This window comes from Agelaius phoeniceus, chromosome 3, assembly GCF_051311805.1.
Source record: "Agelaius phoeniceus isolate bAgePho1 chromosome 3, bAgePho1.hap1, whole genome shotgun sequence".
Lineage (NCBI taxonomy): Eukaryota > Metazoa > Chordata > Aves > Passeriformes > Icteridae > Agelaius > Agelaius phoeniceus.
In genome coordinates this window covers 30742331-30759340 of record NC_135267.1, presented here as the reverse complement: position 1 = coordinate 30759340, position 17010 = coordinate 30742331, and the positions used below count along the sequence as shown (strand labels likewise).

The 17010-nt window shown below is 38.0% G+C and overlaps 1 protein-coding gene across 27 annotated transcripts in view; it reads left to right on the top strand.

The window, feature by feature from the left end:
- The window catches only part of DLGAP2 (DLG associated protein 2), a 458493-nt gene that overhangs the window by 386705 nt on the left and 54778 nt on the right, over positions 1–17010 (top strand). For all 27 annotated transcript variants that reach the window (XM_077174995.1, XM_077174994.1, XM_077174996.1 and 24 more), the window contains one exon: positions 1744–1955. In XM_077174995.1, the coding sequence (XP_077031110.1) occupies positions 1744–1955 (212 nt within the window). The remainder of the gene's footprint in view (positions 1–1743; positions 1956–17010) is intronic.

The following is a 17010-nucleotide window of genomic DNA, read 5'->3' as shown; positions in this document are numbered from 1 at the left end:
AACAGTCCTGCAACATTAATCTTATACATATTAGGTCTGAGAAAAGAAATGAGAACGATGTATCACACTTACAGGCTTCAAGTTTGGGAAGATTTTCAATACTTCCTTTCACCATCCAAAGCTCAATAATGTGAAAAGTTTGTTTCTTTGTGTGATGCAACCATATTTCACTTAGATTCATGCTCTGTCCTATTATTTTGTATAAGAACATGACTTTCTTTTTCTCTGACAGTTATCTCTAACATTTTTCTGATATGTGTGATCTATTTCATCTCTTCTTACCTGACTTCATCTTCCATCTTTTTTTCTTTTTTCTTTCTTAAGCTTGGGCTTTTAAATTTAATATCTCTATTTTTACTTGTTCACCCCCTTTTAAAACTTCTTTTCTCCTTTAATCCCTTTTTAGGACTCAAAGCCCCAGCTCTGTTCACCTGGTGTGCAGGGCTAATTCATCAGTCTTGAAAGGGCCATAGTTGGCAAGCAGATTGTGTTAATTCTTTAAACCCAGTCTCCAAGAATGCTGAAACCAATGGGAGCATTTGCTTCAGCTCCACAGTGAACTCTGTCTATAGAAGATTTCAAATATGTTTGACTTGAAAATCTGTATTTGACATCCTGCTTTGCAGAAAGTATTAAATATATGTCTAATTGAGATTTCAGACTTATAGTATATTAGTAAATAAAGACATTAAACTGCTTAATATAGATGGAATAATAATGTTGGTAAAGGATTTGATGCTGCCAAGGGCATCTGCCTTGGTCACTGATGAATTCTGTCACATCCTACTTTTTAACTGTGAGTCCTTATAATGCATTACAGAGAGTTGCCTGTATCCTTAAAACAAATTAAATGCATAAGTATGTTTCTGGATTAGAGCCAGAGGACTCAGCACCTTGGAAGATTAAATATTAAAAAAAAAAAAAAAAGGCAATACTGGCAGAGACAGGCTGTGTTAAATCATAAGCATTGAAACAGGGCTGATTTCAGTGTGGATTGAAGAATCCACTCCTGCTCAATTCTTTGGTAATTTGTGGTGAGGAGAGATTTCCATCCACCAGCTGTGGATTATCTGACTACCAATCTTACTATTTGGAAATCCACTTGAACTGCATAAAGGCAACTGCAATCCTACAACCTCATGTATTATTTAACTGGTTGAATTTCTGATATATTACAGTCTCTATCAACCATTTTGCAGTTTCTAAATAGAAAAAAGACAAATTACCACTTTTTCTTTTTTTTTCCACAGAAGTTTGCCCTAATCCTACCCATTTATGCCAAGACCAAGTCTTAGTTTATCTGAAATACATCATTCACCTCCCTGAAAGCCCCTTATAAGGACTGCTGGTAATAAACCCCAAAGTGCTCAGCTTTCAATGAATTATAGCTCTGAGATTCCTGATTAACTCGTTGTTATCAGATTAAAATCTATGTGCAAGCTTTAGGCTGCTTCCTGCAGTTTAGAGCATGTCTACAAATAGATATTGCAGCTCAGCTCACAATCCATGACTTCATTGTTCCTTGGTTCTAACGTTTATAAACTGAAAAATTCCAACTCTGAAGCTGAAGTTAAATGGCAAAATCATTTAGGGTTCTTGAAAATCTCTTTATAAGTCATCTGTTTCTGAAGAATAAAAAATTCATTACTTATCTTTGTAAAATGAATAAAGGAAGGAAGTATTTAAACATATGGAAAGAATAAACCACATTCTGTGTGTGTGTGTGTTTTATGGTCTCTTTAGGTACCTCAGGATGAATGGGGAGGATACCCAGCTGGTGGGAAAGATGAAGAGATCCCATGCAGAAGAATGAGGAGTGGGAGCTATATTAAGGCCATGGGAGATGAAGAAAGTGGAGATTCTGATACAAGCCCCAAGACATCGCCAAAATTATCCGTTCGACCAGAGTCATTATTAAAATCCATTGGGCAAAGACCACTGGGAGATCATCAAAAGTAAGCTTCACTACACCTTTCTGGAAGTTGTCATGACTTGGATAACTTTTCTTTGTGTCTTATGGGCATTGGTCAGCTTCCATAGGAAAAAAAAATCTATCACTTAAAAGGTGATTTTTTTTTGGCTTCATTTTATATTAGTTACAGTTTCTTGTGGTTACTGGATGAAAACCTGACATCTTCTTCCATCCATGAAATAAACGTTCTACTTCTGAATGAGTTTGTTATGCTTACTGAAGGAAATGTGTACTTATTTTATGCCAAAAGTTCAAAGTTATGGGTTTTTTTTCTCTAGAAGGATTGGTTTATATTACAATTTTTGTTATTTCATTGCTTTCTCTGAAATAGAAAATATACTCTATTCTATACTAGATATAATATTAAATATACAACTGTACCATATATTGGGCATTTTACACCTTTTTTATCAGTGTAATGCTTTATGTATCAGCTGTACTGCATCATACTCATTTAAACACATTGTGGAAGATTTTGTTTGACTGGATTATTTTTCATTCATACTACCATTCATACTACCTACAATATGGCCTATTAAATAACTAAAGCAAATCTTAAAACTACAAGGAAGTATGTTGGAAGTTTTCCAATAGATCTTTATTTTCCTCTCCTTTTTATCTTTTCAATATATAATTTTATAAGTAAACTGTAAAAATTCTTGTCAGGAGGGTTTCAAAGTGGTAGCCTGATTTAAAATCTACAGATTCTATTAATTTGACTGGATGTTTCTCATGGCTTAGCAAATTTATCTTTTTGCCTGGGATATAAACTAATTAGGAGTGAAATCTTGGACCAAGTGTTATTTATTGTTCTGCAGGTAATACCGTATAGTTTACCATAGTGACTCACCTTTTCAGAAAACAAAATAAAACAAAAACCATAGGCAAAAATCCTTATGGCTTAATTAAATTGAATTATTTGCATTGCAATCTGCAAGAAAGCCACCAACTTTCACTATTATTGAAGAGAAGATTTTCCAACTTCATTGCTTCATATGGTACTGGCCCAGCCACTGCCCAGCTGAGTTCTGGGCACTGTTGTAGGCCAGGGATCATTCCCAGAGACAGTTTGGTTGCAGTCATTCCAGCTTTGGAGGGGATCTCTTATCTTATTCATGCCACAAACTGAAATATTTTTTTAGACACTCTTCTAACTTTCCAAGAACTTAGACCAAATAAAATATATTCTATGCTGTTCTTTGTTTCCAGCTATGGTTGGGCCTCCCACACGGGAATCTGAGTAGCTGCACAAATTTGCCAGTGAATGACAGGTCTTGGTGCCTACCCTAGACCACCACAGCTTATAAACATGTTCAGACAGCAATTAAACATAACTAAACTTACATTAAAATAAGGAATATACTTCAAGAAAGAAAGTATTCCTGATTTGTTAAATCATGAAGACAGGTGGTTGTTAGTAGGCCAATACCAAATGTTGTGTCTCCTGTCATTTTTTCATGTGTTGCAAATACACCACTCAGAATTTAATTGATTAAAGCACGGGTGCACTGCTGATGCATGTACTGGGCTTGACAGCTGTGCTTGTTCATGGCCCCAGAGGATTTCATGTCATAGTTACCACTAATGAGTCAGAAAACGAGGAAGCTTTTTGTAATACTGTAAAATACTATTAGGGGTTCTGTTGAAAATTTTTCACTAGCACTGGACTAAGAATAATTGAGCAGCCAGGCTGCCCCTGCTGACAGATATCTTTTAAGTCCTCAGTGTTTCTTGAAACTGAAGGGCAACACCTTGAATCTGCCAGCCTAACATTCACAGGTTTTTCCAGTGGACATCAACAGAAGTGTGACAATTATGCTGGTTCTTGTAAGTCTTTCTTGCAAAAATCTATAGATTTCAGCAATCCTAAAGGCAGACAGAAAATTTCTTCTTGCACAGAAATACCAAGTGCTGATGCTAGACTTGGGTTTTCACCACAAGCCAGCTCCTCCCAGTATATCTGTCTCCCGTGTCCCTGTGGTTGCCTTTTCTGTCTGGAAGATGTCTGGGAAGGATGTAGCAGTGGATAATGGTTATGGAGCCTTCCTTCCTCCCACAGCATAGCTCAGTAATCCCCACTGCATGCTGGGCACCATTTGTACCACTGATCATGCTGCTGAACCAGAAGCCAGGGCTTTGAACAGCATTCCTGCATGTATAACAGGGCTGAACAGCATTTCTGGCATGTGTTATGAGAAACTACATAATTCAAGATGTCAGCTGCATTAGGTTTTTTAGCTTGTTTACCCAGATGGAGGGAGCTAGTGCACACAAACAAAATGGGGGTTTAATTCTCTTACTCCTCTGCTGGGGTGACAGGGTAGCTCAGAATTGGGGTCTGCCAGACCACAGTAATAAAAGCTGAATATTGATAGTTTTGGCAGTATAAAAACATTTATTGGCTGCAAAACAAAAGTAGATGGATTTCATAAGGAAAAGCCTACTTTTCCTTCACTATCCTGATTATGATTAAATGAAAATTAGAACAGCCTTCACTTAAACTTCAACAGACATTTGACATGTGTGCTTTTCTCCTCTGAGTATTATTAGGCATCTTTGCAGGGATGTTTTTCCCCATTTAAGTTCTGTTTATGCTTTGACAAAAGTAAGCCCTAATTTACTAGTTTGCGTTGCTCAAAGATCCAGCAAATTGAATATTAAAAGTTTCTAAACAATAAAAATGTATTTTTGCATCCAAATAAATAAATACAAATAGGTAAATGTAAAGGAAACAATAGAAGCCTTAGAATTCTGAAATAATATCTTTTCAGTTGCTTTTGGAAAGGAGTATATTTTACTCCAAGTTGGGGAAAAAATAAAAAGGGAAGTTCATAGTCTGCCACTGCTGGTTTATAAATCTGACAGAAGCAGGTCATAGACCCAACCACAGCCATCTGATCTCCACCTCTGGCAGAGAGAGAGCACAGCCAGCAGCATCCCCAGCCCACCTCCAACCTGGGCCACCTGTCTCACCTCTGCATAGTGCCAAGACATGGTTCAGGGACCAGCTCTGTTGGATGCAGCCACTCTCTCTGTAGGATAGGAAAGCTTGGCCAAAGGATCAAGGAATGGACCTGGCTTATTTCTGAGCATAGCTATAGCATAAAGGGGCTCAATTTTTTCTGGACTTTTCAAAAATTAAATGCAGCTAAATATCTAGATTACTCACTGAAGAGAAATGAGTTTAAATTCTTTCTTTACATTTCAAAAAACTAAATAGTATGTTGCACTATTTAGTCCAATAACATCAAGTTGAAGACAGTGTCATTTATTGGTATTATTAGGAAATTGCATTTGAGCAAATTATAATGCAATCAGACTTGCTGTGGTGGAGACAGGACACATACCTGAACCTACTTCCTTTCAACTCTCTGTTTCCTTGGAATGGTGCCAGAAGTCCTATTTAATGTGGAAATTATGTTGACTCCCAGTAGCCCTGGGGAAAAAAATATTTGTTTTTTTTTTTTAATTATTGTTCACTGTGATAATACAAAAATGTTCAGATGTCAGTTTTGGTATGCTAGTAGTGAAATGCAAGCCCTTCTATTCAGTCCATTGTTTTCTGCTGTGCTGTGATGCTACTGAAGATGAAGTTAAACTGTGTTGGAAGGCAGTAGTTTGTACAAGGTATGCTATATATTTTCATTTACATTAAATATCATTAATCAAATGAACAGTTTATGGAATGGATAGCTGAAACAAAGGGACTTTCTGTCACTATCCTAAATAAGTTTTGTGCAATCCTGGAAAAGAGATTGACCTACATGATTTGTAGGGGTATCCTTCCAACCTAGTAAATGTCATTTTTCTGTATTTATGACAAAACCAAGCAAAGCTGAGATGGAAGCATCAGAGACACTGGGATCCAGAAAGCAAAGTTGAAAATAAAACAAGAATTTTGTACTCTGGAATAGGAGAGTAATTCTGAAAAACTAAATCTAATACAGTTATTTGATGCTTTTAATTTTCAGGAAAAAAAGTACTTAATATACTGATTATGTAAATGAACAGAATAACACTGTAGAAATAGCAAATTCCATTTTCAGTATCTCCTTTTTGAAGTGTTATGAAAACCATCTCACCATTTAGTCAAAAGTGATAACAATAGCATTTAGCTCAAAGTAAATACACTCTATTTGAAGATCATACTGGTATCACTCACACAAATGAAGAGTCATGCTGTGCTGAAGTTTTCCATTATGCTCTGAAGTGACTCACAGGAAACTATGAAAATTAAATAGGTTAAGCTACAGTAAAATAAATTCAGTGACAGCGATGTGTGCTTTTATTTTGTAAACCTCTAATGGCAGACATTTCTGTTTCTGGTAGTCCAGACACCTTAAGCTGATGGGTGGGCAGGCAGAAAGACGTGTGAGCACAGAGGTAGTACAAAAATGTAGAAGGGAATCTGCCATAGTACAAATTATTTGGCAAACTACAACAGTACAATACCAGTGATACTTCAAGTTGTCTTGACAACCCGAGATTAAGTTTTTCTCTTGATACTCTGCCAGATTTTGGCCACTGTATGGAATGAGTATCTTAAATTATGAATCACACTCACAGAGAGAGAGCATCTGTGCCTCCCTCAGATGTTTACCATCTTTGTTTTGTGGGTTGTTTACACCCATAGCACACATGAAGAGCATGATGCATGTCCATATTTCAGCCACTCTTACTCACTGCCTGGTGAATCAGCACTCAACACAAAACACTTCATTCAGTATTGTAAGTTAATATATTTAAAACCTGAAATGGCTGACGTGTTTTCTGGGCTCATAGTAAACCAGAGCAAAAGAATGATCTTTCACTGCTCTCCCTCTTTCCAGAGTGAGAGATTGCATCTATCCACAGCCACACTAACTTAATGCTTATCTGGACTGTTATCCAAGGCATGTCCACATTCTGTTCTGCAGACTTTATTATGGCAACAAAAATGTTGCCAAAGCAGACAGCAAGGAGATTAAACCTCAACCAGATCTGACAGCACTTAGCTTCCAGACCCCCTGGCTCAGCAGGAATCATGGAATAGCACAGACTCCTCTAAGACACATGGGAAATCTCCATTTAAAAAAAAAAAATTCTTTCCATTTGCAACCATTTGTGGTAACCATAACATGCTTAGAACATTAGAAAGGGAAAGCCAAAAAGCCAAAAGAGAAGTTTGGAAGCAATGCATAAGACCAGCCCTGTGGGTTTTCATCCATCTCTGCCCATGACAGTGCAGACTCCACTATTCTTTAGTGCCAAACAAATTTGTGGGTTTTGCTCCTAAGACACAGCCCTTGGCAAATGTACACAGAAAATGCTGTGGGTAAGTGTGCACATGTGGGGGAGTGGGTGTGCTGCAAAAATGTCACAGATTGAGAGTTAAAGCACACCTTCCTTTCTAGAGAAATTAGTGTCCTCTTTCAACATTATCCATTGCTGTGCACCAGTGATCCAAGCCTTTTTTAATTTTTAAGGTAAACTTCAATTTGCCATTAGAGCTTCTACATTTTAAATTAGGAATGGTTTTGAAGCCACTCCTGAGAAATATTTGTAATAGAAGAGATGAGGAAAATCACTAGAAAAGGAACCCTCATCTTTTATATGCTTTTTATTTATCTTTGGGGTTTTTTTCCCCTCAATCTTCTGAGTCTAAAAAGCATCATTACACACTTCATTAGTAGCTTTCTGAGGCCCTATAGTGCAGTAGCATCTACTCAAAGTCTCTGAGGGGTGAAATTGGAGATTTACTGAGGAGAGTTTGAGGGCTAATTACAAAGCCTTATCAAGTAATAATGTAATCAGAGGGCCACTGGCATGGTGATACTCTGCTGCAGTCAGTAAGATCTGGGTTAGATTAGGCTGCAGGGTTAAGAGGGAATGCTGATGAAGGGCAGACAGTCATCTGGCTACCTAGGAAACATCTTTTGTGGGGTCAAAAGAGATCCCCATCTTTTCTTCCTTTGCAGAATAATAGCAAATGCTCTTAAGCAGTGTTAGGCATCTTGTTCTCTGAGAAGTAGCATAGTGTGAAACACAGGGAGTCACTGAGCCCAGATGTCCTATCTCATTTTAGTAAATACCAGCTTTATGTTGTAGGGCTGAAATGTATTACCCTGGATTAGGGATGGAAGGGGGATCCTAAGGCTCTACACAAAGTCCAGAGTCTTTTCAGGAATAAAGCAGGATTTTCTCAGAAAAATGCAATTACATGATGGATTGTAGTGAAAATGCAGTAAGATTCAGGTCAATATAACAAGCACAAATAGTGACATCCAAGGGAAAATATGCTTCTGGTTTTTGGTGCCTATTTCTTTCTGCTTCCAACAAATTTGTGAGTTTTACTTTTCTTTGAAAAGAATCAAAAGCTGGTTTTCCCATTTGTTTAATTTTCAATAAAAATGAAATAGAACTATAAAGGATGTGTACAGAAACATTTCTTCAGGCAAGGATTTGAAAACTAAGATTCTTTTAGTTAAAAAACCAGAAATTTTGTGTGTGTGGGTATGTATGTGTGTATATATATATATATATACACACACACAATTCTTTTCCCAATTCTACTCAATTGTTTCTCCAGAAATTACATTCTCATTAATATCTTCAACTTGTCTTCAAGTTCAGCATGAAGGTAATTTATTTTCTTTAGATCTACTGGTTTTAATGGACTTACATGTATGCTTAAATTAAGCTCATGTTCAGATGCTTTAATGAGTCCTGATAGGCCATAGTCTACATTTATTCTACCACATTAGTCTTTTTGCATGTGTACATGTATATGCAGCAAAAGCAAAAAGAAAAAGTGAGATAGCTTCCTGAGGAAATCAATGAATATTTCAATTCCACAAATAGATTTAGGAACACATATCCAATATTTGAGTTCTGCTTAGATCCATAGACCCATCTACTGAACTGCTACATGATGCTGAACTGCTGTAAATGCCCTTTGAGTTTTTGCCATAGCATTTGCCTGAATTTTGTTGATGCTGACCAGCTTGTTGCTGCTACTACATGGGGACAAGACTTTTAGGATTAGCTATAGATTAGCTATATGTGTAAATCTGTCACCTTTTTGAAAGTGTAGAGTTTAGATTTCTTGTAGCCTGCTTTTTTTATTACAGGAACATTTTGAGTGATTTGAAATACAGGCTTGGTTGAGCCTCCATCCTCTCTATCTTTGCAAGGAGTGATCAAACCACCAGACTGTTTAATGATTCTGATGATTTTCTCTCATTCTCTTCTGGTTTATGTTGTACCAAATCCCTAAACACTTACTGACAGTAAGAGTTCATTTCTACCTGTGAGTGATTAGTAGGCATTTCATAAGGGTAGAAACAGCAGTCTCCACCTCTTTCCTAACATATTCCTGTAATAATATTCAATATCTTTCAGGCACACTTTTTAAAAGGCATGGGTCAATGATGAACTATCTAGGCACCTAAACTATTTCATTTGGCCCAAATTCTCATATCTACCACTGATCAAAGAGAAGCTTCAGACTGCAAATATTAGAAAAGGAATTCTTTGCTACAGATGAATTTATGAGATTTATGTGCACTTTTGGTTTTCCAAAGAGCCACACTAAATGTGCTATTTGAAAGGGAGAATCAGAGTTAATGCCACCACTCTGAGTTCTCCAATGGGCTGCATGCAGGCACATCTGGGTGCCTCTGCAGAGCTCCATTGACTCCAGCAGGGCTCCATGGAGATGCAGGGTGACTCACAGCTGCTACACAATGGCACTGCTGCCTAAGCTATAATCATTAGATTCTGGTCAATGAGTTATTTCATGTATCTAGGAAGACATAGTTAAGATAGGTCCAGATAGAGAAATGAATATCCATTGAAATGCAAATCTCTCAATAAAATAGGTTTTGATAACTGCTGCTACTTTGATAATTCTAATGCACCTCCCTTTTAGGCACCCAAGATGAATTCTTTTACAAATTTTATCTTTTTGTCCCAGAAAGATACTTCTGAATTGCATATACTGATTTGAACAGAAGTGATTGTACTTTCTTTAATGTTCCCATTCACTCTCACAGTTTTGCACGAATGCAGGCATGATCATGAAAATAAAAAGGTATGATTTTAGAATATGGCAATTCCAAAAATTAATTTGATGGAACATGGACTTTCTTTATATTGGATGCTCCCTGAATAAACCTGATAAACCCATTCAGAGTCAGAAGGTGACCTTCTTGCTACAACTTTTAGAGGCCTCAGAAAACATTAATTCATTTTCAGTGCCTCCTTGACCCAGGGTGCACTGGTGACTGAACATTTGACAGAGAAGAGGTACTCTGGGGAGTGATCACTATATTGAATGTGAGTAGATCAAGGAATGACCTTGGCAAGTGTATGCTGGCATCACAATCATACTGTTATACAGTATAAGGTTTAGGATAAAGTATGTGATGTCAATCACTTATTAGAAAATGCAGACAGTAAAATACAAAAGGAAACCAGTGTAACTGAGAGATTCCTTTCTCAGGAGTTATATAGTCCATTTTTCTCCTGGGGATGTCTTGGCTGTCAAGTATTTCTGCTCATGAATTAGAATATTTAGGAAGAAGGGGGCTTCTAGCTTCTACTCTGTACTCGGCTGTAGTGGGTTAAACCACATTGGCACTGGTGATGCCACACTTTAATTCCTGTACCCAGTTTTGGGCCCCTCTTTTCAAGAAGGACATTGAGGTGCTGGAACATGTCCAAACAAGGGCAACAAGACTGATGAAGGGTCTGGAACATCAGTCCTGTGAGGAGCTGCTGAGGGAGCTGGTGTTGTTTAGCCTGGAGAAGAGGAGGCTCAGAGGAGACCTTATCACTCTCTACAGCTGCCTGAAAGGAGATTGTATCCAGGCAGGGGTCAGGCTCTTCTTGCAGACAGCAAGTGACAGGACAAGAGGACACAGTCTTAAGCTGCACAAGGGGAGGTTTACATTGGTCATTAGGAAGAAATTCTTCACAGAAAGGGTGATTGGGCATTGGAATGGGCTGCTGAGGGAGGTGGTGGAGTCACTGTCCCTGGAGGTGTTTGAGGAAAGACTGGACATGGCACTCGGTTCTGTGATCTAGTTGACAAGGTGGTGTTAAGTCATAGGGTGAACTTGATGATCTCAGAGGCTTTTTCCAACCTACTCGATGCTGTGATTTTGTGATTTTTTGTGTTGTTTTGACCCTGGACTAGCTATAAGATGTTAAACCGTGCCATTTTCTAATTCTGGCATTTCAAGCTGTCCTAAAAGTAAAACAGCATTGTTACCATACATACCTTTTCACCAAACAACAAAACAATTTGTCTTCTGCAAAACATGCAGTTTTTGTGTAAGTCCTGGTGCAGTACTGTGTACTGTAAATCCAGCTCACAGCAATACTCATCATGCAGCAGTGCCAAGAGACTTCAGGAGACATACCCCAAACCATCCTGGGTGCTCATCAGCATCTGATCTCAGTGGCAACAAAGGATGGGCTGAGTGCTACCCAAAGTGAAAGATTTTGACTGAGTGGTGTGAGGTGCTGTGGCACACATTGCAGTGGGAATGCTTCCAATCCCCCAGTGCCATATGTGAAGTCACCCTGCTACTTCAGACACTATAAACTTTCCATGAACTTTCCATAAACTTTCCAAAAGTATATAAAACAATGGAATTCAGAGAAAAAAAACCTAAATAATGTTAGCTGTCTCTTATTTATAAAGTATCCTACTCCTTTAACAAATACACCATTAATATAAAAGGAAATAGAAGGCTAAGTATTAGATTGCTGAAGATGAGGAAATAAGTCTTTCTGTTATCATTAGTTAATGCCCTTCCCTTATCACTAGTTAATGTGTTATTTCAGCTATTGGATTAGCTTGCATTAATATTCCTTTCATTAAAACATGTTCTAAATAGCTCATGGTTTTCCAAGTCTTCTGTTAGAAAGGCCTAAGTTGGGAAAAGATAAGGAGATGTAGACATCCTTTTCCATCTTCTGAAATCTCTTAACAAACCTTATGTAGTGCTTTTTGATTGCAGTACAAGAAAACTTAAATTTCTTTCTACATTTTTGATATATGTCTGTTAAGGTTGACTAGAAGATAAGGAAAAGCACAAATTTAAATTGGGGGGTTGGAATCAAAGGACTTTTAAAAAGTCATCCTTTTTAGTTTCTTTGGGTTTGGGGTTTTTTTAGCACATCTTGTTACTTGTGGTAAGGTTAAAGTAACAGATGTTTTCCTGCAATTATTTTCCCCCATTCTGCTCTTAAACTTTACTCTTGATGAAGTGTGGGCAAGAACAGTTAGTTTGCACAAGAAGTTGAGGAGGTTTTGGGTTAGTGGCACTCTCCTAAGTGAGGGGATGGGATTAGGTGGCCTCAGCAGGTTGAGCAGGACTTTGATGACAAATAGAGGTGTTAGGGGTACTCTTGTAATCTGCAGAGGACAGAAGGATAAGTGACCCAATGATGACTTCTGGGGGGTGTTTTAGAACATCTTGAACAGGAAACTGTTAGCTAGGACTTAAGGAGGAAACAGTAAAGATTAGGATCTGGGTGGGTCAAGAATGAAAAAGACCTGTCCTTGGGGGTTCTGGCATGAGTTCTGAGCATGGAGGAAGGGGCAGCTTTCAGGTAGGAGCATCAGGACATGCAAGGTTTGGATACAGAAGCCTGAGTTTTTGCAGTTTAGAGAAATTCAAGAAAATGGAGACTGCAAGCAAGACTCTTACCAACTGCTTAAGACTGCTTTTGGACTACCATCTCTTCCCTTATTCTTGATCTATTTTTTATTGGAATATGCAGCCTAACCTCACTGCCATTCACTCTGTGCCAGGATAACAGGCTATCCCAGCTATGCTATCAGTTATACTGTCCCAGATAAACATGTCATGCTATAGCTCACTTTATCTGGTTATAATACAGTATTTTTCCTCCCTGAACACACTCAGGCAATCTGCTGAGTGCTGAATGTGCTATTGCAAATTTAGCTACCTTCACTGGGAGTCCTTCACTTTTGGAGCAGAGGTTCTCAACAGCTGTAAGGTCATTACATGGAAGTGCTTTTTTCCCCAAAATTTCTTTAGGCTTTGAGCCTTTCTTTCAGATAAGATATTTCTCATTAAATTTAAGACCTCTGCCTGGCTGCCATGAACTTCTTCGGAAGCCAATGGAAAATGGAAAGTAACCCTTGGGGGCAGAAAAGCTTTTAAAGGACATCTCTTCCTAAAATCTAGTCTATTCAGAAAAGCAAGTGGAAAGAGAGCAGACATACTAATTTAATTTTTCCTGTTAGTCTCACCCTATTCCTTCTTCTCCATAGTGCTGATTTTTAGAGCCACCTCTTTGATGTTACTATGAATACTTTTTTAGTGGTCCTGAAAATGATCTGTTAAAACATCTCATTTGCACATGCTTGCCTTGCCCTTCTGCAGTGATCAGCTGAGATATAAGATCATCTATGCTGCTACATAACATAAAAGAAAATAATTTTCTTTTTTCAAAGCAAAAAAGCAAAATAACTTTGATGCTCTGGAAATGAAGGCCAAGAATTTTATTCCTAAGCTTATAGATGGAGTGGATGTCATTAAAAAGTCAGCATTTTTTTACTAAGGCCAGGTGTTGACTGTGTTTTCTAGCACTGTTGACAAGCATGAGATTTCCTTGGGTAACAGATGATTTGAGAGCAACTTCCCCATGTAACTGGTATTTCACTTCCTGGATCATGTTTATAGGAAGGTCATAATTTTCACTATCATTGACATAATTATCCTAGACAATAACTTTGAGATTATATCTTAGAAATGAAAACTAATAATTTCTATTTTTCAGGAAAATTTCAAAGTGTTACTCAAATGAGTGTAAAATTGCTTTTATGGGCTTTTATAGCCTTTATATGTAATATTTCTTTTACTTTGCTTCAGTTCCATGAATCAATTAATCTCCTCTGATAAATGAAAAATCATTTAACTATCAGGTAATATCCACACTCATTCATCAAAACTCAGCTGCTTAGAAGTACTATGGAATACTGGGCTTCTTTTCATAAGAAATTATTGCTGTAAAAATTGTTGATGGTATTTAGTGAAAGAAATACCTAACAAGGAACCAGAATGTGATTAATTAAATACTAGGTTTTAAATCATTATTTAGAAGGGGATAGTAATTAGAATCAGGTTTCAATTAATTAATTTTGAGTATTTCATGCAGTAATTTCTAATTTAATTTAATTCCTTCTATCTTTTCTTAATGTAGCCCATGTTTTAATGAAATCGCAAACATATCTTTAACAAACTGTTTATGAACTCAGAATTTAGATTTTGCCACCTGATGATGGCAAGCAGAACATCCAGGAGGGACTTATTTGTTTTGAAAAAATACTAACATAACAACATCATGTTTTGAAAAATACTAACATAACAACATCAAAGAGTTTATTGGCAATACCAGACAGATTAAAAGTCTCTCATGAGACCCCACCTGGAGTAATATGTCCAGGTCAGGAGTCCTCAGCACAAGAAAGATGTGGAGCCCTTAGATCAGGTCCACAGGGGGCCAAAAGATGATCAGAGGGCTGGAGCACCTCTCCTGTGAAGGCAGGCTGCCAGATCTGGGAATGTTCAGCCAGGAGAAGAGAAGGCTCCTTTGCAACCTTCCAGTACCTAAATGGGCCCTTGCACCTGGGCAGGTAGTGATAGGACAAGGGGTGACCACTTTTGAACTTAGAGATTTGGGTTAAATCTTAGGAAGAAATTCTTGACTGTGAGGGTGGTGAGGCCGTGGTTCAGGTTGCCCAGAGAAGCTGCGGATGCCCCATCCCTGGATATGTTCAGGGCCAGGCTGGATGGGGCTCTGAGCAATGTGGTCTAGTGGCAGATGTCCTTGCCCTTGGCAGGGGTTTGGAACTACATGGTCTTTAAGGTCCCTTCCAATATGAGCCATTCTGTGATTCCATGGGTAAGTAAAGCATATATAAAAATCAGAATGACGCAGAGAAGCTGTCAATCATCAGCCTATCTATAGAAGAAAGGCAGTTTAGTTATATCCAGCAACTAAATGTGGATAGTGAGGCTTTACACCACTTCACCTAATCTATTATATTTGTCTTCATACCTATGGGAACAAAAAATGTTCTTGTTTTTATCATCTGGAACCACATTAGACCCACTATCAGCCTGTTATCTTAATCATAGAATCACTTTGACTGTAATGACTTAATTAACCTCTGAGCAAACACCTGCAATAATCTCATACATTTTCATTTTGGTTTTAGCAGTTATAGCATAGTTTCCACATAGTTTATCTCCGGCATGAGGTTACAGAAGGAAAGGAGTAGACAGGAAGAAATGAATTGGTTTTTTCTCCAGGGAAATTTCTTGGGATTTTGAAAGAATGTCTCCCTTGAACAAAGATGAAAACAAAATGCATCCTTTTTTTTGCTTCACCAGCTCTGTTGCTCTTCTTTGGATATGCTCCAGCAAATTTATTAGGAAAAATTTCTCCATTGAAATTATTATCAGGCATTGGAACAGGATGCCCAGGGAAATGGCTGAGTCAACATCCCTGGGGGTATTGAAAGGACATGTAGGTGTGATACTTAGGGACAAGGTTTAGCGGTGGACTTGGCAGCATTCAGTTAGCAGCTGGATTCAATGATCTCAGGGGCCTTTTCCAAAGTAAATGATTCTGTGGATCTAAGGCAGATGCACTGAGGAAGCAGGGCTATGTCTATGTTGACCCTGAGATAGAAGAACACATGGAAATGCCTGAGAACAGACCTCCCAAGTATAAGGGTCTCTAAATCCCATCTGCTCTTGCAGTTGGTGGTGTGAGGGAATACTGGATCATCACACATCAGACATCAAAGGACATGGCCACACAGAGAGATGGATCTCAATACTCTGCTTTTCTAGGCAAAGCCATGATAAATTGTTTGAGATTCCTCCCAGAGTGCTCCTCAGGGATTGCATCCAAACTCAGGTTGTGTCTGCTCCATGAGGAAGGCTGAGGTCTTCCTAAAGCACCAGCCTGTGGTCATGCTCCATGTTTGATAAAGATGGTTTCAGAAAGAAAACTCTGGTTTGTGCTTCATCTTGCAGCAGGAGTTGAACCTGTGGCTTTCTCACTCGCTGAGTGATCTGGTTCTTCCAGAGTGGAAATTTCACCCTTCACAGGGAAATTTCCAGCAGCCCAGGCACATGGCACAGACCAACTCTGCCAGCTCAGCATGAAGTAACTGTATGGCCAATATTAGGCATTCAACTGGCACAAATCTACCTTCCCAGAAACTGTTTTTGTTCAAGCTACCTTTAAGGAATAAATATAAAAGCTGCCTATTTTCTGTATGAAAACAAATATCATCTGGGACATTAGTTCATTTCTGCGCTGATGTGCTGGGGAAAGTTCTAAAATCTGATTTACAAAGGTTCTGAGAACTCTGGTGTACCAGAGTTTAATTTTTTGTATTCAAGGCAAAGTACTGCACTTTTCTCAGTTTTATTTATTTTTCTGGAATGTTATCAATACATTTAAAACAAAACATGGAGACTAGCATACTCTTTGTGTGAAAGCATACTGAAGAGGGCTCACTGTGCTGTTATGGTCCCAGTCATGCAAAATGGGAAACGTGTTGTAATAAAACAATTTCTAGAGCTTCATGCAGTTGCTCTGAGCACCTTATTAATTTATTTTTTTTAGCTGAACATGGAATATTTTAATCTTTTGTAAAACTATATCAATTCTTTGAAGATAAAAGGGGTCTTGATGCTTAAAAGCCTGTTGAAAACCAGATTACAAGTAACAGATTTTTATCTACGAAAAAAGATTTTTAGTTACTTTGGCCTGTGCTTTAGCTGTGTTTTTTGTTCCTGTTGACCTAGACCTTGTATTTTAGCAATGTTCAGCATTAATAGCCAGGAGGATTGATGATGTTTAAATAGAGCAAAGACTTAAAATTTCATACCATCTAGGCAGCAGAGCCACAGACAGATTTTCTGCTTGTGCTAAGATGTTTGGCTACAACAGATCTATGATGCTTTATAAAGTAAGATTTGGACCCAGGGGAGTGGGTT